This window comes from Alosa sapidissima, chromosome 15 (genome assembly GCF_018492685.1).
Source record: "Alosa sapidissima isolate fAloSap1 chromosome 15, fAloSap1.pri, whole genome shotgun sequence".
NCBI lineage: Eukaryota > Metazoa > Chordata > Actinopteri > Clupeiformes > Clupeidae > Alosa > Alosa sapidissima.
This window is the reverse complement of record NC_055971.1, coordinates 29,878,831-29,905,986: the sequence shown is the minus strand read 5'-3', so window position 1 is coordinate 29,905,986 and position 27,156 is coordinate 29,878,831. Positions and strand designations below refer to the sequence as shown.

At 42.7% G+C, this 27,156-nt stretch overlaps 2 protein-coding genes across 9 annotated transcripts in view; both read right to left on the bottom strand.

Moving 5' to 3' along the window:
- Positions 1-689: 689 nt before the first annotated feature.
- si:ch211-14c7.2 lies at positions 690-11,698 on the bottom strand. The gene is made up of 6 exons (XM_042064749.1): positions 11,312-11,698; positions 8,437-10,742; positions 6,694-6,857; positions 4,304-4,428; positions 2,837-2,960; positions 690-1,883 (listed from the first exon to the last, which is right to left on the bottom strand). Exons 2-6 carry the CDS (start codon positions 10,688-10,690, stop codon positions 1,758-1,760), a joined length of 2,793 nt encoding a protein of 930 aa, XP_041920683.1. The 5' UTR covers positions 10,691-10,742; positions 11,312-11,698; the 3' UTR covers positions 690-1,757.
- A 776-nt stretch (positions 11,699-12,474) lies between these two features.
- Positions 12,475-27,156, bottom strand: part of prx (periaxin) — a 29,600-nt gene continuing 14,918 nt past the window's right edge. Inside the window, exons 7-8 of one of the 8 annotated variants that reach the window (XM_042063204.1) lie at positions 20,906-27,137; positions 12,475-20,725 (exon numbers count right to left, since the gene is read on the bottom strand). In XM_042063204.1, the coding sequence (XP_041919138.1) occupies positions 13,512-20,725; positions 20,906-27,137 (13,446 nt within the window). In that variant the 3' untranslated portion in view covers positions 12,475-13,511. Of the gene's footprint in view, positions 27,138-27,156 lie in introns of all 8 variants that reach the window. The other 7 variants (XM_042063203.1, XM_042063202.1, XM_042063205.1 and 4 more) reach the window with 7 other exon arrangements.

Below are 27,156 nucleotides of genomic sequence, written 5' to 3'. Positions count from 1 at the left end.
AAACGCTGGCCAGGAAATAAGGTCGGGACTGGGTCACGAGGAAAGTAAATGTCTTCAGTGTTTTTAGAAAGTTGTCTGATGCGCTAAAAAGTTGTTTAAGAATTTATCAGGTATTCAATAGGTCAGAAAACGGCACTCTCGGGCAGCATGCAGTAGCCTTTTATGAATTACTTGTTTATTATGAGTCATTTGTTTAGTGTTTTGGGGAGTTTTCTTCATTTGTGGTCATGAAAATTGAATTACTGACATAAATCCACTGTAAAAAAGCAATCCAGGGAATGTGTTGCAAAAAATAAGTCGACACATTCATGTGATGTAGTGGAAACCAAATCACATGCCCCCACAGGGAAACAATAGCTGGATGATATGCCATTTTTATGGATGTTTTGCATTGACTCCTATTCTTGATTCTAGTTCCCTGCAGGCATTCTCTAGGGCAAGTAACAGGGTCGTGTAAGGTCTTCACACATCTGCTCAAACAATGCAGAGTATGACAAAACAGGACACTACAGCATGACTCAGCTATTTCAAACATTCCCTTTCACTGCCTGAGTTCTCAGTTTTTCAAAGAAATCATTCATGCAGCAGCATCTTTTGAGGTACAGTAGGTAGGCCTATATTTTGAGGGTCACTTGACTCATGTTGGAAGACTATGGTCTCACCTCTAATTTATTAATCCAGTAGGCTACACAGGTGCTCATAAAAAGTTTAATAATCCCAAATGAAACTTCAGCAAGACAATAAAAGGGAAAAAAAGAATATAATTTGGTCAAAGATGAAACATTGTAAACTACATGGCCACATGACACTTTCTGTTGTTTCAACACGAATAACAAGCTCAATTTAAAATGTTAAAAGTTGCCCTTTAAACAACCCAGAAAACATTTTTTTTCTTTCCTTGGTGAATTAATGTAAAAATATCACACAAACACTTCAGATTTCAATGATCCGTACTACATGACACTACAAACATTCACATTGGAACAGGAAGTCATCAGAGTCTTAGTGGAGCATGAATGCTTTTATGCTTACATTTTCTGCATAGACACACAGTCCTGTGTGTCTTAAATCTTTGTCCTCATAGGGCACTGCAATTAAACTCAAGCTTGTTGATAAACTGTGATAAAAAGAATCCATACTTGCACAAATATACAGTATGAATGTCTCATGATTGCATTGGGAAACAGTAGCTTGACCTTTGACACTTATACACAGTGTAACAAATGAAAACAGATGCAGCTCCTGAAGCCCTAATGAAAAATACATGTATTTCTTTACTAAACAGAATTATCACTAAGTGTTGCGGTGGTTACGGTGTTGATGCGAGAAACATCATCAGCTAACAGTTTACTGGGAGTCTGCGCCAGACTAGGGCCAGAGGAACCTGCTAGCTCAATTGGCACTGATGACACATGAACTCATCCAGTTTTAGTCAGGCATGTGGATGATGTTAGTGATCCTCATTCTTTCCTTTAAATGGGAATAAATCATAGTCGCACTGTAGGATTGGTCACTATTAGTGAGAGATGACTAGAAGGACACTGAAACAAAAGGACTAAGAAACCCAAATCAAAATAGTTATGAACCCAGTAAAACCAACCAAACAAAACACATGGAACCTCTCAACATTTTCTGTCTGTCTTGCATCCATAAAGCGGCCCGTGAGTTGTTTTGGTTGAGCAGATCTCGCCGCAATAGAGAGAGGGAGAGAGTGAAAGAGGGAGAGAGGGTGTCAGGCAAAGGGGCATTGTGGGAATTCACGGCAGAAGGTTCCTGTTCAGGTCGTATGAGAGCCTCCTCTTGCTGGCCAGTGGGACTTGCAGGCTGACCACAGGATGCCCAGTGTTGAGGTCATGACCTTGAAGCAGGTCCTTCGGATGGGTCTAGAGAGAGAAGTGAATGAAAAAAGTTTTAACAATAATGTGATTATGTAAAGGTTTCCTTGGGGCGGTGGTAGTGTTGTGGTTAAGGAGCTGGGCTAGCTTGCAGTAGCCTGAAAAGTTGTGGGTTCAATTCCCGGCTTCCACCGTTGTGTTCAACGCTCAGCTTGCTCAACGCTCAGCTTGCTCAACGCTAGCGTTAGCGTTACGCCAACGTTGCCACCGTTACTCTGCCGAACCATAGAGAAACCTGCCGCTTGCCGCTGGCTAATGTGATCCCCCCCTTAACCTGTTGAGGAGTGAATTCTTTTCCTGGTTCCTTCTAGAATTCTACACAAACAATCCATAGTTTCAGTGTTCTTTATACAGTCTATGGGGGAAATCTCTAGGGTAATTGTCGCATCATAATTGTCGAAACAAACATTATAATCACATATATACCCCTCATGGCTTGTACTATAAAACAACTAATAGAGACCAATTCAATATCATTAATGATTGAAGATAAAGTCTGTTACAACAGTATAACAAAAAATAACATACAAAACAGGTTAAAACTAAATTAACATAAAAATAAATATTCAATTTACAAAGGTGTATTATTTAAGTAAAAGTTAAGAGTAGCAGCAATAAGTAGTTTACGTTATATGCATTTTGTGCTGTGCTTCCTTCTGTGGTGATCATAAAATGAATGTATTCATTCATTTTCGTAATTCATAAAACCAAATTTCCATTTTCTTTAACATTTACGTGTGTTCACTTCTGTGTTAAATGATTAATAGCATACTGTACTGGTTGAGTCGTATTTCATGAATGAATGCCTACACAGGGCCCTTGTTGTCCTAAGGCTGTTATGTAATGGGATGAAACATAATTAGGCACTTCAGTTGCCAAACACCAACAGCCTGTTGTGGCAGTTTGTGGATAACCATCAGAAAATAAAGCCAAACACCTACTGAACGACGGGAGTCCACCTGCAGCGATGTCAGGAGGCGCTTCCAGGAAGGAGATTCAGTCCGTTTGTGCTTCAGGCCAAACATCTTGTTCAAGTCCTGGAAGCCATCCAACAGGCTCGTCTCTCTAACAAGTAGAGATGTCGGAGTGAATAATGTGCAATGCCATAGCACTACAATGCACAGTCTTGTGATGCCTTTAAGCATCGGTGCCCAAATTCTTCCCTACAAAGAGTCAAAAATTAATCTGGGTGGAGGACTGAGTGACCCTGGCTATTTACTTGGGCGTCATGGGCCTGCTGATTTCTGCTTATAAGAGCTCCACAGCGCCCCCGCTTTCCCATGTAAAACTGAGGTCATATACCGCTGACATACGCTCAGAACTAAAAAGGTGGGCCAAAAAAAAAAAACGTAACTTGGGCCAAATGTGGCCTGCGGGCCCCAAATCGGGCACCTGTGCCTTTAAGAATTTAGATATGTACGGAGATGATGTCTAGGTCTGGAGTGCATCTGGAGAGCATGTTCCACAAATGTAGTTGAGCTACATCAGTGGTAAACATGGAGAGAGTGTTCAAAATGATGTTCAACAGGACTTGATCTAGCCCAGATAAAGCTGTGGTCTGGTTTCTCATTGTTTTTACAGGTTTTTTTTATATCTAATTGTTATTCTCATTGCTGTTATGCCTAATATTTAAATATATACCTTCACTTACACACTGCTATACATTTTATTTAGAAATTACTTTATCTGCACCCTGTCAAGTTAGTCTGGCTAGGTTGTTGTAAGGCACTGACAGTTCTTCTTATCTACCACTAGAGGGAGGTGAGTTCTGGTTTTAGAGAGAGACATCAAAAGCAGCACATGCTAACTCCTTCTGTCTGCATGTTGTAAACAAATGCAGATTTCATCAATGGCTATAAACAAAGAGCCTGCAGCATGGACGTACACACACACACACACACACACACACAAACACAGACACACACACACAGACACACGTGTGCACACACACACACACACACACACACACACACACACACAATCTGTGGAATCAATTATTTCTTGTTTGCATGCTTGCTCGAGACACAGTCAATCTTGCAATGGTTAATTATTCTGTGTGCAATCTATCTCTTCTGTGTCAAAATAATTCCCGCCTTGTTTGAACACCCAAAGGTTAACGGAAAATTCACATTTCAGGGTTGCACTATGGAAATGCAATCACATGGCACACAAGCGTTTCCTGAGCTTCTCTCTGACCTTGGGAAACCAATACAAGAACAAGAGGATTACACACAGGATGTGCCTTTGCTATGGAAATGACATGCATATCTGCTTTGATGGTCTCATCATGCTCTCTCATAACCATGGAGCCCACCCCTTTGATATATAGATCATGCATTCTGCTGGGGCCTGCTCGAGATCTGCACAGCAAACACTTCTTATTCTTATTCTCTCTGCTCCTTACATACCCATGATCCTCTGGGGTTCTCTTCTCTTCCGCAGTCCCCTGCAGGAGCTGTTTCAGTGTTGGAATTCCATTGAGGTCAAAGGTCGTGCTCGGCACAGGTGGGAAGGCCTCTAGAAACACCCTTGGCTGCACAAAACCCAACACAGAAGCAGGCTAATTAGAATCCTTAGGGTAAAACCAGTACCAAGTCAGTTGTACTACTTTCTAAAATGTCCAACATATGAAATGTTAATGTTTCACAACACAGTGCAAACTGAACACCATATACAGAGGCGGACAGAGTATACAGCTTCATTACTTGAGTAAAAGTACAGATACAGATACAACAGTCAGATGTCTACTTAAGTAAAAGTACTGAAACACTTGTTTTTAAAAGTACTTGAGTATCAAGAGTACAATAGTAGCCTACATTTTCTAAATATTGCATTACTACTGCCACAGTGCTTACATTTATATACAGAAACGTCCTACATGAAGTTATGAAAAATGTTAAATGTTAATACCTTGGAGAATGTAAAAGGAATTGAAAGTAAAATCAAGTCATTTTCATCTTTTTACCATGTTGCCAAGGATGGGCAGTATTTCTAATACATGTATTTAAAATACGTATTTCAAATACAAAATACTATTTTGTAATTAAAATACTTGAAGCGAAAACTATCATTAACTTGTTCAGAAAATTGAAATAGTCTGGCGAGGTGGGGCCACAGGTTGGCACATTCCCGGGATGGACCTGCTGCGTCTTTATCCATTGTTTCGTCCATGGTTTCGTCTCTTATCTAAATCTGACCATGGAGTTGACTTTAGCGGAAAGCTGAAGGTGATTGCTGATAGGCTCTCCCAATCAGTGGCGCCTGCACAATCCAATCACGTTTGAGAGGGAAACAACAAATTGAGGGTTTCCGAGATTTTTCTTTTTTCTTAGAAGAAGTAAAGGGTACTCACAGTTATGGATAGAAATGTAGTGGAGTAAAGAGTACAATATTTGCCTCTCAAATGTACTTGAGTAAAGTCATGAGTACTCCCCAAAAATGATACTCGAGTAAAGTACAGATCCCTCAAAACTGTACTCAAGTACTGTACTCAAGTAAATGTACTCCGATACTGTCCGGCTCTGATAATGTAATGAATATAAAAGCAACGCAACACAGTTATTTTACCTTAAAATGTCTAATGAAGTCTCTGGCATTGCCAATGTGCACCGGAACACTTGATGTTGCACTATGTACCATTGCTGATCTGGTAGGATCATGTCCCTGTTAGACGGTTTTGACTAACTGGGCACCATCTTAGCGCTGAATGGCATTGAATATTGACGCCATGGGGCATTGAAGGAGTCTAAACACCTCTGATTTGATTTGGGCATAGAGACTTCTCAATGAAGTGACTCCAGACCGAATTTCCCGAGTTCAAATACATTTTGTGGCTGGTTTCCAGGCTAGAACAGGCCCAAAGAGTATCCAACTTGGCCAGATCTGGTTCTGCTTTGGCCTGGATGCGGCAGATCCACACTACAGTATATCACGATCCCTCCCAGATCCTACAATGTTTATTGTGATCGTCGGGGCCAAGGTTAGCTGCAATGAATATTCTCAAAAGATGCACTTAAAATCATGGTTGCAAATCATTCAGAAATGTCATGACTTTTTGTGGCAGTATTTCCATAAAAATAGCAATTGTGGGAAATCCTTTGTAAAAACACAGAATCCTGGAGGGACTGGTATCAGGCCAAGCTACCGCTCTGCACCAGCTCTGCTGCTGTGTGGGGCTAGATGGTTGCTCTGGCAACATAAGAGATCATGGAGGAAGAGTCTGACCTCTCTTCCCCTGTAATTCAGTTTCAGCAGTCCCTAAATTTAGCTAAAACAGCTCCCTTATACTGTTAACAAGGGAGGAAACTACTCACAGTACAACCATTCAACGCTTAAGCTTATTTGGAGATAAGAAATTGTCTGTGCCAATCTGAGACTAAAGCTTGAGAATAGTAAACAGAGCATCTTTAAATTAATTAGGCTTACTTTTCCACTGAGTTTCTTATGACTGTGGCATAGATGAATGGAAGTACCGTGAAATTATTCAGTTTCTATGCGCTTCATTATTTAAATTGGACAAAACCGGAGAATTTTTAAATATGCCCTATTTCAGATTTAATTGCACACTCCTACCAATTAGCATGGGCTGAAAGATGTTCAACTTCAAAGCCGTCTTCAATTTATCATATCGAAATTGTTTTAATTGAACAAACACAAACAAGCTGACAAAACTGTCAGCTCCCTATTCAAGCCACAAGAAAGAGTCCCCTCACAGAAAGCCACATTTAAACTCCAGAGAAACAGCACCAAGGGGGAGAGGTCAGGGATCATTAAAAGTTACTTTGAGATGGTAGCTTACTGCATTAAGATCATCTGCCTTGTCCTCCATGACCGTCTGCGGCCACCATGTTCCAGATGCTATCTCATCCCCGCCGTCCTGGCTGAAGGCGGCCCAGGAGACGTCTGATTGGTGGAATGAACTCGCTGTCCAATCAGATTGCCAGGATGACACGTTACCTTTGTCTGCAGGTTCAGGACAGTGGACATAAAAGACAACATTTAGTAACATCAAAAACATTCTTTAGTCTTCTTTAATGCTGCAAGATTAATTTAAGTTAACTGTTTGGGGAAATAATGCACATCTGTGGATAGTGGTTGCATTGTATAACATCTACACACAATTGATTGGAAGAGGCAGGGTATTATTCAATGGAAGAGGCAGGGTATTATTCAATGTTAATCTCTAATTTGGAAATAGCGTGCACCTTTAGAGTAACAACAGAAAAACGTGTCAGATTAATTCTGAACGCTGGGCTGTGGGCTGTGTCTATTTAAAATCACTACCTGGCTGTCTCTTAAGGCATATTGCAGATAATAATAATTTGGCTAAGTATCCATTAGAGACAGAGGAAGACAAAAAGATAATGAGATATCCTGTGGGGATATTAAGTGGATGTGTGTATTTACGTGGGAGATTGTGTGTGTATGTCTTGAGTTTTATATTAGAGCTCCCACAATAAATCAATTAATCAATTAGTTGTCAACAATTAAATTAATCGGCAAATATTTGACATTTTCTGATTTCTTTACTCCTCTGTGACAGTAAACTGAATATCTTCGGGTGTGGACAAAGCAAGTCATCTTGGCCTTCGGGAAACAGATTGACATTTCACCATTTTCGGACATTTCATAGATCAGACAACCAATTAGTCAAGAAAATATTTGAGCAGTTAATCAACAATAACAATAAACATTATTTGCAGCCTTAGCACATATGAGTGCAGCTAAGCGAGTCAGCTGAGAGGATCTGCAACTCGTCCCTGCCAGAGAGTGACACTATTCCTTGTTGGGACTGAATCTGTGTGTGCTGTTTGCATGCCTATGATGAGCTGAGAAGCTCATCCTTGTCCCTGAGGTCTTGGGTAAGCCTCTCTCTTTCTCTCTCTCGCTCTCTCTTTTTCTCTTTATCTCTCAGTCTCTCTTTCTCTTTCCCTCTCTCTATCACTCCCTCTCTCTCTCTCGCTCTCTCTCTTTCTCTTTATCTCTCACTCTCTCTTTTTTTTCTTTCCCTCTCTCTCTTTCTCTCTCTCTCTCTCTCTCTCTCTCTCTCTCTCTCCATCACGCCCGAGGCGTACACCGGCTTACAGCCCTGAGCGGCCCCTGTGAGAGTGACATTACTGCAGGAGCCCTCAATAATTAATACCTTCACATGGGTTTGGCCTGGGCCTTGGAGGAGGATGGGGGGAGGGGAATTCAGGCCAAAGTAGACGTGGCTGAATAATGTCAAGAGCCGTGGGACTACGCGCCTGCCGGCATGTGAGAACGCAAACAAAAGAGCTGCCCCTACTCTGTCACTTTCTCCGTTTTCTAGGTGAGTTGAGTTTGAGGTGGCGCGGCAGCCAGGCGTTCATCTAATTATAGGCCCTCTTCCTCCAGTCTGGCACCAATGTTTAAAAAAAGGTTTATTTTAACACCTGCCTTTTGATACTGCCCTAGTTTTCTGTACCTCTACATATTTGTGCTAGTGTACAAACAATCCTTTAGCTGAGACTTAAGATCAGCTTCTTAGCGACACAAGCCACACAAAGCTGAAAGGACTTACCAGAAACCTCCACTTTCCCACAAGGCACTTGGTGGAACTCCGCGAAGCCGTCCTCCCAGACCGGGGCCTCGCCTGCCTGCATGAACCCCCCGAACTCATCCTCCTCCTCTTCCTCTTCCCCCTCCCGCCCTCTTCCTCCTCCTCCTCCTCCTCCTCCAAGGATCTGGCCGGCTGTGGCCACTGTGGTGGCTGCGTGGGTCTCTGCCACGCTTGGCTCTCCCAGCGGCCCCTCACTCGGCGGCTCAGCCTCTGCGTCGACCTCGGCCTCACTGGCCCCACCTTCGGCCTCCGCCTTCTCCCTCTTTGGGCCTGTTGCCATGGCTCCCGGGGGGGCAGGATTAGGGTGAGCATGAGCGACGGCGGCAGTGGTAGTGGTAGCAGCAGTAGTGGTGGTTCTGGTGGTGGAAGGGACTCTAACAGCAGGATTGGCGCCGGTCCTGGCTGGGTTGCTCGCCGTGGGAGCTGTCCAAGGGGGATTGTTATCGGCTGATCTAATCCCCAAGTCCTGCTGTTCCCCGCCACCGCCAGCGGCACCTCCTCCTCCTCCTCCTCCCTCGGTGAGTGCAAAGGTTCTGAGAGCCCCTGCTGAATGCCGTCCCTCCTTCCCATGATCCTCTGCTGCTGCGCGAGCCTCATCTGGATTCTGCCCAGATCGGGCCTCCACGCTCACCAGCCCCTGTGGTGCCTCTTCCCTCTCTGTCTGCGGAGACTCGCTGAGAAGATTTGATTTAGGGCCATTCTCAACTCTACCATCTACTTCTTCTCCTCCTTTAGAGTCCCTTTCCACACACAGACATCCATAAGGTCGCTTTATATCTAACAACGACAGCCTAATAAGAGCCTCTAATTCCTCTTTGTCTGCTTTATCGGAGGGCCCCAGTTTGGACAGGTCTTTGCTGTTTGTAAAACCTGTTTCTTCATCCTTACAACAGCAGTGTTGTTTCTCCAGGCCCAGTTCAGTACAACAGCGTCTCCCAGGACTGAGGTTGCTGACCCATCTACTGGGCAGAGACTCCTCAGTAAGTTCTTTAGCTCTCTGTTGTGTTGTCTCATGAGTCTCCTTTACGCTACACACTGTCTCGCCAGTTCTGTCCAGGGACAAAGGAGCCTCTTCCTCTGCCTCTCCTAAGCTGTTGATGTGGAGAGTGATCTTTTTCTCCTCTTTGTCTGGGGATTCTTTAAAATGGCGGATTTGGCAACTGGGCTCAGTGACAACTCTGTAGGCCTCCCCTTTAGATTCAGATCCAGCAGCGGTGCAGTCAGTCCAGGGCTTCTTCGGGTCGGCTTTTACCGTGTGGGCGCAGTGCTCGGCACAGGGGACGTTAATGATGTTAAAGGTGTCGTGTGAACTGTCCTGTTTGGACGCTGTCCTCGCTGTCCCTCTCCTGTCCGCCGTCCGACCGCTCCCCCTCTGCGCCGACCCTCTGGCTTTCCTCCCGTGAATGTTGAGCCGTGCGCTCACACAGTTTCTCTTGGCCCCGTGCTGCTGCTGCTGCTGCTGCTGTGGCTGGGTCTCCTCCAGCTTGTGAAGGCTGCCATCGTGCTCCTGGCCCCTCTGAGCCGCGTCGGTGTGGGTGGTGATCGTAGTGGGCGAGTGGCCCCTCTGAGCCGCGTCGGTGTGCGTGGTGATCGTGGTGGGCGAGTGCAGCTTCCGCCACTTCTTCGCAGGCCTGGGCTTCACGCGAAACACCTCTCCGTCGCACTGGCCACTCCGAGCCGCGCTCTTCGCTCCTGAGGCGTCTTTGGACCCGACCACGGTCTCTCGCAACCAGCTGCCCACCAAAGTGGCGCGGGATGGGGGTGTCAGGCTGCCCCGGTTGGCGCCACTGACGGCGCACACGTAGTTCCGGCCCTCAGCCTTCAGGAGGAGGCAACGCGTCTGTGTCTGACGCCCACCCTCTGAGGCCTTCAGCGTCGCCACGGTAACCAGAGCGCCCAGGCCCGCTTGTCCACCTCCCCCAACGACCCCTCTCGCGGAGCTGCTAGTGGCGGGCCTGGTGGTCAGGGGAGCCCCTGGGCCTTGACCTGACCCGCTGCTTGGTTGGCACGACTTGGCGAGGTGATGATGCAAAGGGGCAGTGCCATCTCTCGCCTTGGCACTCAAGCCACTTCGTGCCCACGCCCGCAGGGTCTTGATGAGCGACATGTCGCCGAAGTCCAGGGGGCCGGCAAATGGCACACTGCTTTTCCCACTGTCCTGGAGGATGGCACGGTCCAGGCATGGGTAGTTATTGTTGTTGTTCTGCTGAAGCATTCCTGTGGCTGCCTCAGAGCCAGGTGAACTCTCAGGAGCACTGGATCAGGTGCTGAGGATAGGGGGAAAAACAAGGTCACCTGTTGTAGTTTATTTCTTCTTGTCAGTAAATGAAAACAACAGGTTTATGTTCCCCCTTATAAACAGCACATCCTCATGCACACACAAACACATGTGTGATTTTAAACAGTGTGTGATTACATGGTACTAATCAATTCTGCTTACATTAATTCAGTTATTTTCAGGTATGCCAGAGGAAATCCATAGATATGTAATGAGTAAGCTAATGCCAAGTTGGATATAAGAAGACTAACTAATCAAATAGCCAATCACCTATTATGACAAAATGAGTAGAATCCCATAACCTGCATAGGCTATACCATTGGACTCTTCCGGATGAATGGAGTACTGCATTGAAACAGCTTCATAAGGATAAGCTCTGCATTTACAGCTCATAAATGTGATACACAGCTATGTTTTCAATAGCGGCTATTGAAACACAACAACGAAGCTAAAGAATCAGTTATGCGGTAGAATTTTACAGGACATATACAGTGCATACAGTAGTATAGCATCAGAGAGATGATTCATTTAAAGACGCCATCCATCCAGCTCTCTTACCTGGCCAGTGCGGTGCAAGTCGTGATCTCGATTCGCGTAAATGTCACACGTTTCTCAGGATGATGCACTATTTAAATCGCAGTGCGTAATAAGGACGTCGGCTGCCTCGTGAGAAAATACACATCTCTCCCATGTTCTTCCTCAGTATCCCAAAAACACACACGTCTCCCCGAGAAGATGTCTTAACCACTGTAATGTTATCATTTAACCACAAAGATTAAAGACGTGAAAATGGTGTCTCGTGGACTTCACCTGATACTAGAGCATATATTTCCTCCATCTCCCCGCGGTTGTTCGGTGGTTTGACAGCGCATCTTGTCAGTTCTCCAGCGTAAGACAGCTCAGTAGACGCATCGCCTCTGCAATAGCGTGCGTGCCTCTCGACAGTCCAATAGTAGGCTGCCTATATACACTGAACCCCCGCATCCGCCCTCCTCCTCCTCTTCCTTTTTTTCTCTATTTTACTCACACACACACACACACACACACGTTCCCTAATACACACATACGCACATCACCTATCATCACCGCCAACGCGCAGGCACGTTCGAGAATCAACATGAATCGTGTTTGGTTTGTATTGTCCCGTTCTGGTAGCCTACACCATCCTTTGTGGCAGTGAAACACGCACGGCAGAAGTGGAGTCGGTGGTTTTGTTATGTCAATGTAGGCCTATTCTACAGTATCTCCAGAAATATATGATGGACGAAATGACACGAAATGACAGAGCTTCAGATGGGTAACCTAATCAGTAGCTTATATCAGAGGGCATTTTCAACAGGTTAAAACAGAATAGTGCGTGTCGAGCTAACGTAACGAAATCGTTGGTAAAACAGCAATTTATTTATATTTATATGACTAATGTTAACTCAAATGGCTGTTTCATTTATTTGGAGGTCAAACGGACTAGTCTACCCTAAACTTTAGAGGGCGCTAGCGTGTCACTGTAGACTTCATCACATCACGCTGCCTGATAATGAAACACCAAGGCATTTTGTTACAGACTTGCAAAGACACATATAGCACAAATTAACCACTGCACATAAACGTTTGCCCATCCTGGAATGCATGACTGGTGTGTCAGTATAGGCTGTAAGGCCAAACCAACATGTTTCATTCTCGCAGGAAAAATAGAGAAGCATAGCAATTACATGACGTCAATATCAGAGTCATTAGCAATATATTTTATTAATTTTCTTGTAAATTACAACTTTCGCTCAAATTCCATATGAACAATAATTTACCATATAACCTGAATTCAAAGAGGCATATAATAACTGTTTCAATTAAGTCATGCTACTCTGTCCAATTGCAGAAAGTGTTCTATACACATAAATAAGGTTAAATATGGATGACCTGATACAATATTATGTATTACTCATTCCCAACACAGGGGTAAAACCAGGTTAATAAATTCACCATAAAACAGAAATAATATTTCCTCATCTCTCCTATTAATTTAACAAAATTTAAAGCATTTGCTATGAGGACAGTTGAAACACAATTGTCGAAGGTGATCATTCCAATGAAAGAAATGTGCATGATTAAATAGACTTTTCCCAAATGACAAATCCTAACAGGATATTTTTACAATACGAAAATATGAACAATTTAAGATTTCTGCACATTGACTTTTTAGGCCTCATCTGTACAATGGGTTCATACAAATGTAACCAATCCTCTGAATTAAATGCATGTCAATTCAGATGCTGACATAGTTAAAGTTAGAATAATAAATAAAAGCAAAAAGTTATATTTCATATCATTAAGGCACCAAGGAAAGGCAGATGAGCACACAGCTTTTAAAATATCAAAAAATGTTAAATGAATTATCATGCTAAGAAGCCCTTGCAATCCACCCATTTATATATTTTTTTATCTACAAAAATATTATACTTGTGAATGTGTTTGATTGCTAACATTCCTTGCCACTAATGCAATCAGACACAGAACAAAATGCATTTCACATAAATGACATAATTTAATTTTGGGCTACTCTCTTGGAAAAAAAAATGGGTGAATTATGTATGAATGGATGAATGTGTACAATGATATTTACTATATATTTTATATCTGATTTAAACAAAAAAAAAACATACAAATGACATTGATCAAAATAGAAAATAAACAATGACAACTGTACTAATACAAAACATATCAATAAAAAATACTGACAATTTCCCACATATCACCTTGTGCCTCAGAAATCCCGAGGTATTTGTGAACTACTGCCTTTTTCAGTTGACGACTCCCCTGTAGGCTCTGCCAGTGTTTGTTTTGGTGACTTTGACCTTGAGGTCACCACTGTAACGGTTTCCTCCTTAGTTGTCGTGACGATGAGCTCCTCCTTTAGCCTACCCTGTGTAGTGAACTGCATTTGAGGCATGTGGAGGGGGAAACCACCCAAGGCTTCGCCACCAAAATGATGAGGCGAGGCCCTACTGTCATGTGACATCTCTCTGGTTGTGGTTGTTGTTGTGACGATGTACTCTTCCTTATGCTCACCCTGTGAGGTCATCTGTAGTCGCGGCATCTGAATGTGAAAGTCACCTGACGCCTCGTCGCTAGAGAGCAGAGGAGAGGATCTACTGCCACATGGGGATCCCTCAGGTGTCATCTGAAGCAGCCCAGCAGAGTGAGGACTTAAGGTTACTCTAGGGACTTCATACCAAGTCGACCCCTCTCTTTCGTACACTTGTTCTGTGCTGTATCCTGTGGATGATTCGTGTTGCCTTTGCTGAAATGAGACAAACCCCTGGGGAGAAGGAGACTCCGAGCTTTCTCTCTCTGCCAGCATTTCTGTCCTGGCTGTAGAGAACACCAAAGTGGACTCAGTCTCTACCTCTTCTTTCTCGATTTTCTTTTTGAAGCCTGGAAATGCAATTTTTCCTGATTTCGATTTTGCTCCCTTGCCTTCTTTGTCAGATTCTTTCATGACCAACTTTGTGCTCATCTCAAGGCGCTCCTCCTCGGACAAGTTTTTCGAATAAGGTGACGTGAACTCAAGTTTTGGCATCTTCAGCTTGACAAATTTTGAGCCATCTTTTTCACCATTTAGGCCTGCCACCTCCTCCCTCCCTGAGTCAGATGTTTTGGATGTCACGTCAAATGAGCCACTCTTTCCTGGAGACAGCACAACCTTGGGCATTTTCAGTTTGCCCGTTTTTGACTTCCCATCTACCTCCACCTCCTCTTCGCCACATTCTGCCCCTCCCCTACCCGTAGAGCCAGACTTTCCTAAACCAGCTTTCACTTTAATCTTGGGCATCTTATTTTGGTTCTCCTTGACATGTACCCCTTCTTCTTCACCTGATACATTAGAACTGTCAGCCTGAGGATTCACTAAAACAAAAACTGCTTTTGTCACTTTTGGCATTTTAGGACCCTCATAATCGATCTCTGGGTCTGACACAGAAAAGCCTTTGACATCTGCCAGTTTTCCACTGATATTGCCCCCCTCATGTGAAGAAATGGAGGGTAAAGCCACACCAAACTTAGGAACTTTGACTTTGCCTCCCTTATCTCTGTCTGCCTCGGAATATCCAGATGAGGATCCAATGTCAAAATCTATTTCTGGAATCTTTGGTGTTTTGATGTCATGGTCCGAGCCAATTGTCGCAATAGTTGGTTCAGTTGGGACAGATACAGTGACTTCTGGTGCAGAGTCTTTGCCCATTTTTGTCTTCTTAACTTTAAATCGTCCGCTTACTCCCTCATTGTCCTTCTCTGGTTTGACATCAATCTCTGAACTTGTGTTTTTCATTTTTGGCATACCAATTTTGAATTTTGTGCCTTTGACCTTTGGCCCTTTCACCTTGCCTTCAGACACAAGCGGATTTAGGTGTATATCAGGAAATTCAATTTTTTTACGATCCTTTTTTCCTTCGCCTTTCCGTAATCCAATGTTCAGCTCCAGATCACCTTTGGGAGCTTCTATATCAATTGTTGGTATCTTGATTTTCAACCCTTTATGCTCTCCATCCTTGCTGACATCAGCATCCACATTTCCACTTGGTTCGCCTTTTTGCTTCCCCATAATTACATCAAGATCAGCTCTGGGGAGAGTGGGTACTTCAACAGAGGGCATTGTGAATTTGCCCTCTCCCTCACCTCTGAGCTGGCAAGTTTCATTATCACCAGTTCTCACATGTGGTAAAGATACACTGATTTGGGGCATTTTGAGTTTCGGATCTGTGGTTGTGCCACCCTCACCTCGGATGTGTAATTCTGGTTTGCCACTGCCTTTAAGATTTGCTGATGGTAGTGAAACATCAACTGTTGGCATCTTGACATCTGCCATTTTACATTTTCCACCCTTTACCCCCAGTTCTACGTCTGGTATTTTAATATCGGCAGATTTTCCTTTTGGAAGTGAAACATCCACCTTTGGCATCTTTATGTCCGGCATCTTGACTTCCCCCCCCTCACCTTCAACCTCCAAATTTGCCTCAATCTGACCAGATTTCCCCTTTGGGAGAGACATATCAAGTGCTGGCATGGTGATATTTGGCATCTTGAATTTCCCTCCCTCTCCTTTTACCTCAACTTCTGGTGCATTAATGTTCCCTGTTTGTCCCTTTGGAAGTGATATGTCAACCACTGGCATCTTAACACTGGGCATCTTGAATTTCCCACCATCTCCTTTAACTTCAACCTCTGGTACATTAACATCCACAGATTTTCCTTTTGAGAGTGATATGTCAACTGTGGCCATCTGAATATGTGGCAATTTGAATTTTCCACCCTCTCCATCAAGTTCCAGTTCTGGTGTTTTGATGTCACCAGATTTTCCTTTTGGGAGAGATATGTCTATTGTTGGCATTTTGATGTTTGGAATCTTCATTTTTCCACCTTCTCCCTCTATATTCACATGCGTGCCAGAATCAGCTGATACATCATGCTTCAGTTTGGGCAGAGCAACATCCACATCAACTTTAGGGACCGATATGTCAATGGTGGGCATTTTGGGGATTTTCAACGCACCCTCATAGCCTCTAATATCAGCCTCAGACACATCTACCTCAGTTTTGGGGAGCAGAACTTCGTGTTCTGGTGTTTTTGTTGCTGGTAAGGATATCTCAAGTGATGGCATTTTAATGTCTGCCTCTTTTTCCTTCTTCCATCCTGGACCAGTGACGTTGATCTCCACATCCTTCTTAGATGTTCCAAAAAATGGCATTTTAATTTTATGCTTTTTGATTTTTCCTTTTGCTTTGATATCATGGTCTACCTCGGCTGATGGAGAACTACTCTCAGCCTCCAAATATGGCGTTGAACCATGTCCTTCCAACTCTATGCCTCCACTTTTGGATTTTCCACCAAACTTGGGAAGAGAAAACTTTGGCATTTTCAGGGTAACGTCAGGTACATCAAAACTGGCACCTGAGGATGGTCTGCCCCCTTCAGCTTTCAGGAGTTCAATGTCCTCTCTGTCATTGTCTTTAGACTTTGTAAGACCAAAGTCCAAGTCAACTTTGGGTGCAGATATATTAACTGTTGGTATTTTCACATTTGGAAGCTTGATGGTGCTACTTGTATTGCCTTCAGATGAGCCATCAACACCTAACTTAGCTTCTCCAGAGGGTAGTGCAATGTCCACACTTGGTACTTTAACATTTCCTTTTTTAATTTCAGGCCCTTCTAAGGTAGCTGAACCTGAAGTAATGGATGTTTTTGGCAATGATATATCCAATGTGGGCATTTTAAACATTTCACCTTTCTTGTCTTCATCCAGATCTACGTCCCCTTTGGCCTTTCCTTTTGGAAGGGAAATATCTATAGATGGTATATTGAACTTGCCACCTTTGATATCTGTTCCTTCAACCTTGACTTCTCCCTCTGGCATTTTCATCTTAGGTAGACTAAAATCAATTGAAGGCATTTTGATTTTCTGTCCATGACCATCAATGTCAACATTTCCTTCAATGTTTCCTTTTGGAAGGGAAATATCAAATGTAGGCATTTTGAATTTTCCATCTTTCATCTTCCCATCCACATCAACATCCCCTGCTACACTCCCTTTGGGAAGTGATATATCAATTGTTGGCAGGTGAAACTTCCCACCCTTGACTTCAGGAGATTCTACATCAATGTTACCTTCAGGAGATTTGAATTTGGGAAGGGAGACATCAAATGTGGGCATCTTGATTGAGCCTCCTTTTCCTTCAGCTGCTAGATCAATATCTCCTTCAACATTTCCTTTTGGAAGTGAAATATCTATTGATGGCATCTTGAACTTTCCACCCTTGACATTAGGCCCTTCAATATCAATTTGACCTTCAGGACCTTTCAGTTTTGGTAGGGAAACATCAAATGTGGTCATCTTGAATTTGCCGCCTTTTGCTTTGGCATCCATATCAATATCTCCTTCAACACTACCTTTGGGAAGTGAGATATCTATTGATGGCATGTTGAGTTTTCCACCCTTAACATCAGGGCCTTCAATATCAATTTGACCCTCTGGACCTTTAAATTTTGGAAGGGAAACATCGAATGTGGGCATCTTGAATTTGCCTCCTTTTGCTTTGCCATCCACATCAACATCTCCTTCGACTTTCCCTTTTGGAAGTGAAATATCTATTGATGGCATATCAAACTTTCCTCCTTTGAGTTCAGGGACTTCTACGTCAAGTTTCCCTTCTGCAGATTTGAGTTTTGGAAGGGAGACATCAAATGTGGGCATGTTGATCTTTCCACTTTGCACTTTTCCCTCCATGGCAGCATCTCTCTCAACACTGCCTTTAGGAAGTGAAATGTCAATTGTTGGCATGCTGATCTTCCCTCCCTCAAATTCTGGTCCTTCAATGTTTATGCCACTTCCAGGCCTTTTCATTTTCGGCAAGGAGATGCCAATTTTTGGCATTTTAAATTTGCCACCTTTTGCTTTTACATCCACATCTCCTTTCACATGTCCTTTTGGGAGTGAAATATCTATTGAGGGCATGCTAATTTTTCCACCCTTGATATCAGGGCCTTCAATATCAACTTTATTTTCTGGTGTTTTCGGTTTTGGTAGGGAAACATCAAAACTAGGCATCTTGAATTTGCCTCCTTTGCCTTCAGCATCTACATTCACCCCAACATCTCCTTGAACACTACCCTTTGGAATGGAAACATCAAATGTGGGCATCTTGAATTTTCCTCCTTTTCCTTTGGCATCCACATCAATATTTCCTTCGACATTTCCTTTGGGAAGTGAAATATCTATTGATGGCATGTTGAATTTTCCACCGTTGACATCAGGGCCTTCAATATCCATTTGACCCTCTGGACCTTTAAATTTTGGAAAGGAGACATCAAATGTGGGCATCTTGAATTTGCCTCCTTTTGCTTTTGCATCCAAATCAATGTCTCCTTCGACATTTCCTTTTGGCAGTGAAATGTCAATTGATGGCATGTTCAGTTTTCCACCTTTGACATCAGGGCCTTCAATATCAATTTCTGGACCTTTAAATGTTGGAAGGGAGACATCGAATGTGGGCATCTTGAATTTGCCTCCTTTTGCTTTGGCATCCACATCAACATCTCCTTCAATCTTCCCTTTTGGAAGTGAAATATCTATTGATGGCATGTCGAATTTTCCACCCTTGATATCAGGGCCTTCAATATCGATTTGACCCTCTGGACCTTTAAATGTTGGAAGGGAGACATCAAATGTGGGCATCTTGAATTTGCCTCCTTTTGCTTTGCCATCCATATCAACATCTCCTTCAACATTTCCTTTGGGAAGTGAAATATCTATTGATGGCATGTTTAACTTTGGACCTTTGATTTCAGGGCCTTCCATGTCAATTCTTCCCTCAGGGGATTTAAAGTGTGGAAGGGAAACATCAAATGTGGGCATCTTGAACTTTCCTCCTTTACCTTTGGCATTTATGTCTACATCAACAGCACCTTCAACATTTCCTTTGGGAAGTGAAATATCTATTGATGGCATGTCGAATTTTCCACCCTTGACATCAGGCCCTTCAATATCGATTTCTGGACCTTTAAATTTTGGAAGGGAAACATCAAATGTGGGCATCTTGAATTTTCCTCCTTTTACTTTGGCGTCTACATCAACATCTCCATCAATTTTCCCTTTTGGAAGTGAAATATCTATGGATGGCATGTTGAATTGTCCACCCTTGATATCAGGGCCTTCACTATCGATTTGACCCTCTGGACCTTTAATTTTTGGAAGGGAAACATCAAATGTGGGCATCTTGAATTTTCCTCCTTTTGCTTTGGCATCCACATCAATATCTCCTTCAACATTTCCTTTTGGAAGTGAGATATCTATTGATGGCATGTTAAACTTTCCACCTTTGATTTCAGGGCCTTCTATGTCAAATTTACCTTCAGGGGATTTCAGTTTTGGAAGTGACACATCAAATGTTGGCATCTTGAATTTTCCTCCTTTTCCTTTGGCATCCACATCCACATCAACATTTCCTTCAACCCTGCCTTTAGGAAGTGAAATGTCAATTGTTGGCATGCTGATCCTCGCTCCCTCAACCTCAGGTCCTTCAATATTAATGCCACTTCCAGGCCTTTTAATTTTCGGTAGTGCGATGTCAATGGTGGGCATTTTTAATTTTCCACCTTTAGCTTTACCATCAACATTGCCCTCAAGTCTCCCTTTAGGAAAAGATGCATCAATGGATGGCATATCAATCTTATCACCTTTACATTTTGGACCTTCAATGTCAAGTTCACCCTCTGGAGATTTCATTTTTGGATAAGAAACATCAAAAGATGGCATCTTGAATTTTCCTCCTTTTCCTTTGGCATCCACATCAATATTTCCTGAAACATTTCCTTTTGGATGTGAAATATCTATTGATGGCATGTTGAATTTTCCACCTTTGACATCAGGGCCTTCAATATCAATTTGACCTTCGGGACCCTTCAGTTTTGGAAGGGAGACATCAAATGTGGGCATCTTGAATTTGCCTCCTTTTGCTTTGCCATCCACATCAACATCTCCTTCGATCTTCCCTTTTGGAAGTGAAATATCTATTGATGGCATGTTCAGTTTTCCACCTTTGACATCAGGGCCTTCAATATCGATTTCTGGACCTTTAAATTTTGGAAGGGAGACATCAAATGTGGGCATCTTGAATTTCCCTCCTTTTGCTTTGGCATCCACATCAATATTTCCTTCAACATTTCCTTTGGGAAGTGAAATATCTATTGATGGCATGTTGAATTTTCCACCCTTGACATCAGGGCCTTCAATATCAATTTGACCCTCTGGACCTTTACATTTTGGAAGGGAGACATCAAATGTGGGCATCTTGAATTTGCCTCCTTTTGCTTTTGCATCCAAATCAATGTCTCCTTTGACATTTCCTTTTGGCAGTGAAATGTCAATTGATGGCATGTTCAGTTTTCCACCTTTGACATCAGGGCCTTCAATATCAATTTCTGGACCTTTAAATTTCGGAAGGGAGACATCAAATGTGGGCATCTTGAATTTGCCTCCTTTTGCTTTTGCATCCAAATCAATGTCTCCTTCGACATTTCCTTTTGGCAGTGAAATGTCAATTGATGGCATGTTGAATTTTCCACCCTTGACATCAGGGCCTTCAATATCGATTTGACCCTCTGGACCTTTAAATTTTGGAAGGGAAACATCAAATGTGGGCATCTTGAATTTTCCTCCTTTTCCTTTGGCATCCACATCAATATTTCCTTCAACATTTCCTTTTGGAAGTGAAATATCTATTGATGGCATGTTGAATTTTCCACCTTTGACATCAGGGCCTTCAATATGAATTTGACCTTCGGGACCCTTCAGTTTTGGAAGGGAGACATCAAATGTGGGAATCTTGAATTTGCCTCCTTTTGCTTTGCCATCCACATCAACATCTCCTTCGATCTTCCCTTTTGGAAGTGAAATATCTATTGATGGCATGTTCAGTTTTCCACCTTTGACATCAGGGCCTTCAATATCGATTTCTGGACCTTTAAATTTCGGAAGGGAGACATCAAATGTGGGCATCTTGAATTTCCCTCCTTTTGCTTTGGCATCCACATCAATATTTCCTTCAACATTTCCTTTGGGAATTGAAATATCTATTGATGGCATGTTGAATTTTCCACCCTTGACATCAGGGCCTTCAATATCAATTTGACCCTCTGGACCTTTAAATGTTGGAAGGGAGACATCAAATGTGGGCATCTTGAATTTGCCTCCTTTTGCTTTTGCATCCAAATCAATGTCTCCTTTGACATTTCCTTTTGGCAGTGAAATGTCAATTGATGGCATGTTCAGTTTTCCACCTTTGACATCAGGGCCTTCAATATCAATTTCTGGACCTTTAAATGTTGGAAGGGAGACATCAAATGTGGGCATCTTGAATTTACCTCCTTTTGCTTTTGCATCCAAATCAATGTCTCCTTTGACATTTCCTTTTGGCAGTGAAATGTCAATTGATGGCATGTTGAATTTTCCACCCTTGACATCAGGGCCTTCAATATCAATTTGACCCTCTGGACCTTTACATTTTGGAAGGGAGACATCAAATGTGGGCATCTTGAATTTGCCTCCTTTTGCTTTTGCATCCATATCAACATCTCCTTCAAATTTACCTTTTGGAAGTGAAATATCTATTGATGGCATGTTGAATGTTCCACCCTTGACATCAGGCCCTTCAATATCTATTTCTGGACCTTTAAATTTTGGAAGGGAAACATCAAATGTGGGCATCTTGAATTTTCCTCCTTTTGCTTTGGCGTCTACATCAATATCTCCTTTAACATTTCCTTTTGGAAGTGAGATATCTATTGATGGCATGTTGAGTTTTACATCCTTAACATCAGGGCCTTCAATATCAATTTGACCCTCTGGACCTTTAAATTTTGGAAGGGAAACATCGAATGTGGGCATCTTGAATTTGCCTCCTTTTGCTTTTGCATCCAAATCAATGTCTCCTTCGACATTTCTTTTTGGCAGTGAAATGTCAATTGATGGCATGTTGAATTTTCCACCCTTGACATCAGGGCCTTCAATATCGATTTGACCCTCTGGACCTTTAAATTTTGGAAGGGAGACATCAAATGTGGGCATCTTGAATTTGCCTCCTTTTGCTTTGCCATCCATATCAACATCTCCTTCAATCTTCCCTTTTGGAAGTGAAATATCTATTGATGGCATGTTGAAGTCTCCACTTTTGGCATCAGGACCTTCAATATCTATTTCTGGACCTTTAACTTTTGGAAGGGAAACATCAAATGTGGGCATCTTGAATTTACCTCCTTTTGCTTTTGCATCCAAATCAATGTCTCCTTCAACATTTCGTTTTGGAAGTGAAATATCTAATGATGGCATATTGAATTTTCCACCCTTGACATCTGGGGCTTCAATATCAATTTGACCTTCGGGACCCTTCAGTTTTGGAAGGGAGACATCAAATGTGGGCATCTTAAATTTGCTTCCTTTTGCTTTGGCATCCACATCAATATCTCCTTGAACATTTCCTTTGGGAAGTGAAATATCTATTGATGGCATGTTGAATGTTCCACCCTTGACATCAGGGCCTTCAATATCGATTTGACCCTCTGGACCTTTAAATTTTGGAAGGGAAACATCAAATGTGGGCATCTTGAATTTTCCTCCTTTTGCTTTGGCGTCTACATCAATATCTCCTTTAACATTTCCTTTTGGAAGTGAGATATCTATTGATGGCATGTTGAGTTTTCCACCCTTAACATCAGGGCCTTCAATATCAATTTGACCCTCTGGACCTTTAAATTTTGGAAGGGAAACATCGAATGTGGGCATCTTGAATTTGCCTCCTTTTGCTTTGCCATCCACATCAACATCTCCTTCGATCTTCCCTTTTGGAAGTGAAATATCTATTGATGGCATGTTCAGTTTTCCACCTTTGACATCAGGGCCTTCAATATCAATTTCTGGACCTTTAAATGTTGGAAGGGAAACATCAAATGTGGGCATTTTGAATTTACCTCCTTTTGCTTTTGCATCCAAATCAATGTCTCCTTCGACATTTCCTTTTGGCAGTGAAATGTCAATTGATGGCATGTTGAATTTTCCACCCTTGACATCAGGGCCTTCAATATCGATTTGACCCTCTGGACCTTTAAATTTTGGAAGGGAGACATCAAATGTGGGCATCTTGAATTTTCCTCCTTTTGCTTTGCCATCCATATCAATATCTCCTTCAATCTTCCCTTTTGGAAGTGAAATATCTATTGATGGCATGTTGAAGTGTCCACTTTTGCCATCAGGACCTTCAATATCTATTTCTGGACCTTTAACTTTTGGAAGGGAAACATCAAATGTGGGCATCTTGAATTTCCCTCCTTTTGCTTTTGCATCCAAATCAATGTCTCCTTCAACATTTCGTTTTGGAAGTGAAATATCTAATGATGGCATATTGAATTTTCCACCCTTGACATCTGGGGCTTCAATATCGATTTGACCCTCTGGACCTTCCAGTTTTGATAGGGAAACATCAAATGTGGGCACCTTGAATTTTCCTTCTGTTTTTTTGCCTTCCAGGTTAGCATCTCCCTCAATCTTTCCTTTAGGCAGGGAAATGTCAACATTTGGTAGATTGATAGTCCCTTCTTTAATTTCTGGCCTTTCAATATGTATTGCTTTGTTTGCTTTTTTCATTTTTGGTAGTGAGATACCTATTTTTGGCATCTTGAATTTTCCTCCTTTTGTCTTTGCACCAACTTCAAGACTTCCTTTTGGGAGAGATATGTCTACAGGTGGCATGTTAATTTTGCCACCTTTACCTTCAGGTACTTCAATATCAATTTCACTTTCTGGTGATTTCAGTTTTGGTAGTGAAACATCAAATGTGGGCATCTTCAATTTGCCATCTACATTTACATCTCCCTCAAGCTTTCCCTTTGGAAGTGAGATATCTATTGATGGCACTTTGAACTTTGCACCCATAACTTCAGGGCCTTCTATATCAACATTCCCTTCAGGAGATTTGAGTTTTGGAAGGGAAATGTCAAAATTCGGCCTTTTGATTTTTCCTCCTTTTCCTTCAGCATCCACGTCAACATCTGTTTTCACATAACCTTTGGGAAGTGTAATATCAAGTGATGGCATGTTAAACTTTCCACCCTTGAGTTCTGGGCGTTCAACATCAATTCCACCCTCTGGAGATTTCAGTGATGGAAGGGAAACATCAAATGTGGGCATCTTGAATTTGCCTCCTTTTCCTTTGGCATCCACATCTCCTTCAACATTTCCTTTTGGGAGAGAAATATCAATGGATGGCATATTAAACTTTCCACCTTTGATTTCAGGGCCATCTACATCAATTTTTCCTTCTGTAGATTTTACTTTTGGGAGAGAAACATCAAATGATGGCATATTAAATTTCCCCCCTTTTGCTTTGGCGTCCAAGTCCACATCAATTTCTCCTTCAACATTTCCTTTTGGAAGTGAAATATCTATTGATGGCATGTTAAATTTCCCACCTTTGAATTCAGGGCCTTCAATATCGATTTGTCCCTCTGGCGATTTCAGTTTTGGGAGGGAAACATCAAAAGTAGGCATCTTGAGTTTTCCACCCTTTACCTTGCCATCAATATCGCCCTCAGTACTCCCCTTTGGAATAGATATGTCTATAGTGGGCATGCTAATTTTGCCACCTTTCATTTCAGGCCCTTCAATGTCAAGTTCACCCTCTGGAGATTTTATTTTGGGAAGAGAAACATCAAAAGACGGCATCTTGAATTTGCCACTTTTGGCCTTGGCATCGACATCAATATCACCTCCAATATTTCCTTTGGGGAGTGAAATGTCAATTGATGGCATGTTAAACTTCCCACCCTTGAGTTCAGGTCCTTCAACTTCAATATCACCCCCTGTGGATTTCATTTTTGGAAGGGAAACATCAAATGTTGGCATCTTGAATTTTCCACTTTTTGCTTTGGCATCCACATCCAGATCAACATCCATGTCTGCACTGCCTTTTGGAAGTGAGATATCTATTGATGGCATGTGAAACTTCCCACCTTTGACTTCAGGGCCTTCGATATCAATTTGTCCTTCGGGAGATTTTAATTTAGGAAGGGACACATCAAATGTGGGCATTTTGAACTTCCCCCCTTTTGTTTTTCCCTCCATATCAACATCACCTTCAATACTCCCCTTTGGAAGAGATATGTCTATTGTTGGCAAGCTAATTTTGCTACTTTTCATTTCAGGTCCCTGAACTTCAATTCCACCTTCTGGAGATTTCATTTTCGGAAGAGAAACATCAAAGGAATTTAATTTGCCACCCTTTGCTTTGGCATCCAAATCAATGTCTCCTTCAAACTTTCCTTTCGGAAGTGAAATGTCAATTGATGGCATGTTCAATTTTCCACCCTTCATTTCAGGGCCTTCAATATCGATTTGACCTTCTGGACCCTTTAGTGTTGGAAGGGAAACATCAAATGTCGGCATCTTGAATTTGCCCCCTTTTGCTTTGGCATCCACATCAACAGCTCCTTCAATTTTTCCTTTTGGAAGTGAAATATTTATTGATGGCATGTTAAATTTTCCTCCTTTTACATTAGGGCCTTCCTCATCAGATGTGAAAGTAGGAAGTTTAGCATCTATTGCAGGCATTTTTATTTTTCCTCTAGCACTTGATTCAATGTCACAATTACCACCATCACCTTGAACTCTTCCTTTTGGGAGGGAAATATCTACTTGGGGCATCTTCGGAAGAGAAATATCCAAATCAGGGAGGTTTACCTTTCCAGTACCCTCAGGTAGCTTTGGAATGGATATGTCCAGTTGCTGAGCTTTTATTTTAGCTCCTGACAAAAATGTTCCATCAATTTCATCGCCTTTTCTTTCACCTGAATTAACTGCCAATGACGGCAGGGATATATCTACATCAGGCATGTGTATTTTTGTACATTTGATATCAAGACCTTTCACATCTGATTTTTTACCTTGCAAATCCACAGATCCCTTAGTTGGTTGTGGGGCAGAGAAGTCAATAGTCGGCAGCTTTATGCCTGACAGTAGTGTCTTTGCTTCTCCATCGCGTCCTGTAACAGTTAGTTCTCCTTGAGCCTCAGCCTTTCCACTGGAAACCCCCAGGTCAACTTTTGGAGATGTTATGTCAACCGATGGCATTTTCACTTTCGTTTTGTCTGAACCCTTAATATCGGCTGCTCCGTCTATCTCATCAGAGTGACGAGACAGCCTGACCTTGGGCAGCTTTAGCTTTGGCATCCTCAGCTTGGCTCCAGAGCTCAAGTCTGACTCACTAGTGCCTGCTCCTCCCTTTCCAGATGGCAAACTGACAGACATCTCCACATCAGGTGGGCTAACCGCCATCCCTGCTGCCTCTGCAGACCCCGAGGATGCCTTGAATTTTCCCTTGGGGAGTTTAAATTCCAGAGTGTCCTGCGACGAAGAGAGCTCTACCTTGACTTTTTTGGTTTTAGGGATTGTTATCCCATATCTCTCTCCCTTTCCCTTCGCCTTGTTCTTATCTCTGGTGACCTCTGCCTCCCCTAGCGGTGTTGTGACATCAGTACCAACATGCCCTCCCCCACTGGCCCCACCCTTGACTTTCATCCGGGGAAATCTTATCTTGCTCCTCTTCCTGCCCATGAACGTCGCCCCCTCGGCTCTCCCTGTTCCCTCCGCAGCGGCCTTGCCACCTTTCTTCAGCTTGAATTTGGGGAACACAAACTCCACATCGACAGGAGTCCCCTCCCGCCTCCCTGGAGATCCCTCCATTTCCTCATCGGTCTCAGCTCTGGCCTGTTTGTTCTCCTTCAGCCGTTTTAATCCAAAACGTCCTCCCCTTTTTTTCTTTGCCTTGAAGGGTTTGACGCTTTTGACACTCTGTAAAAAAATAACATAT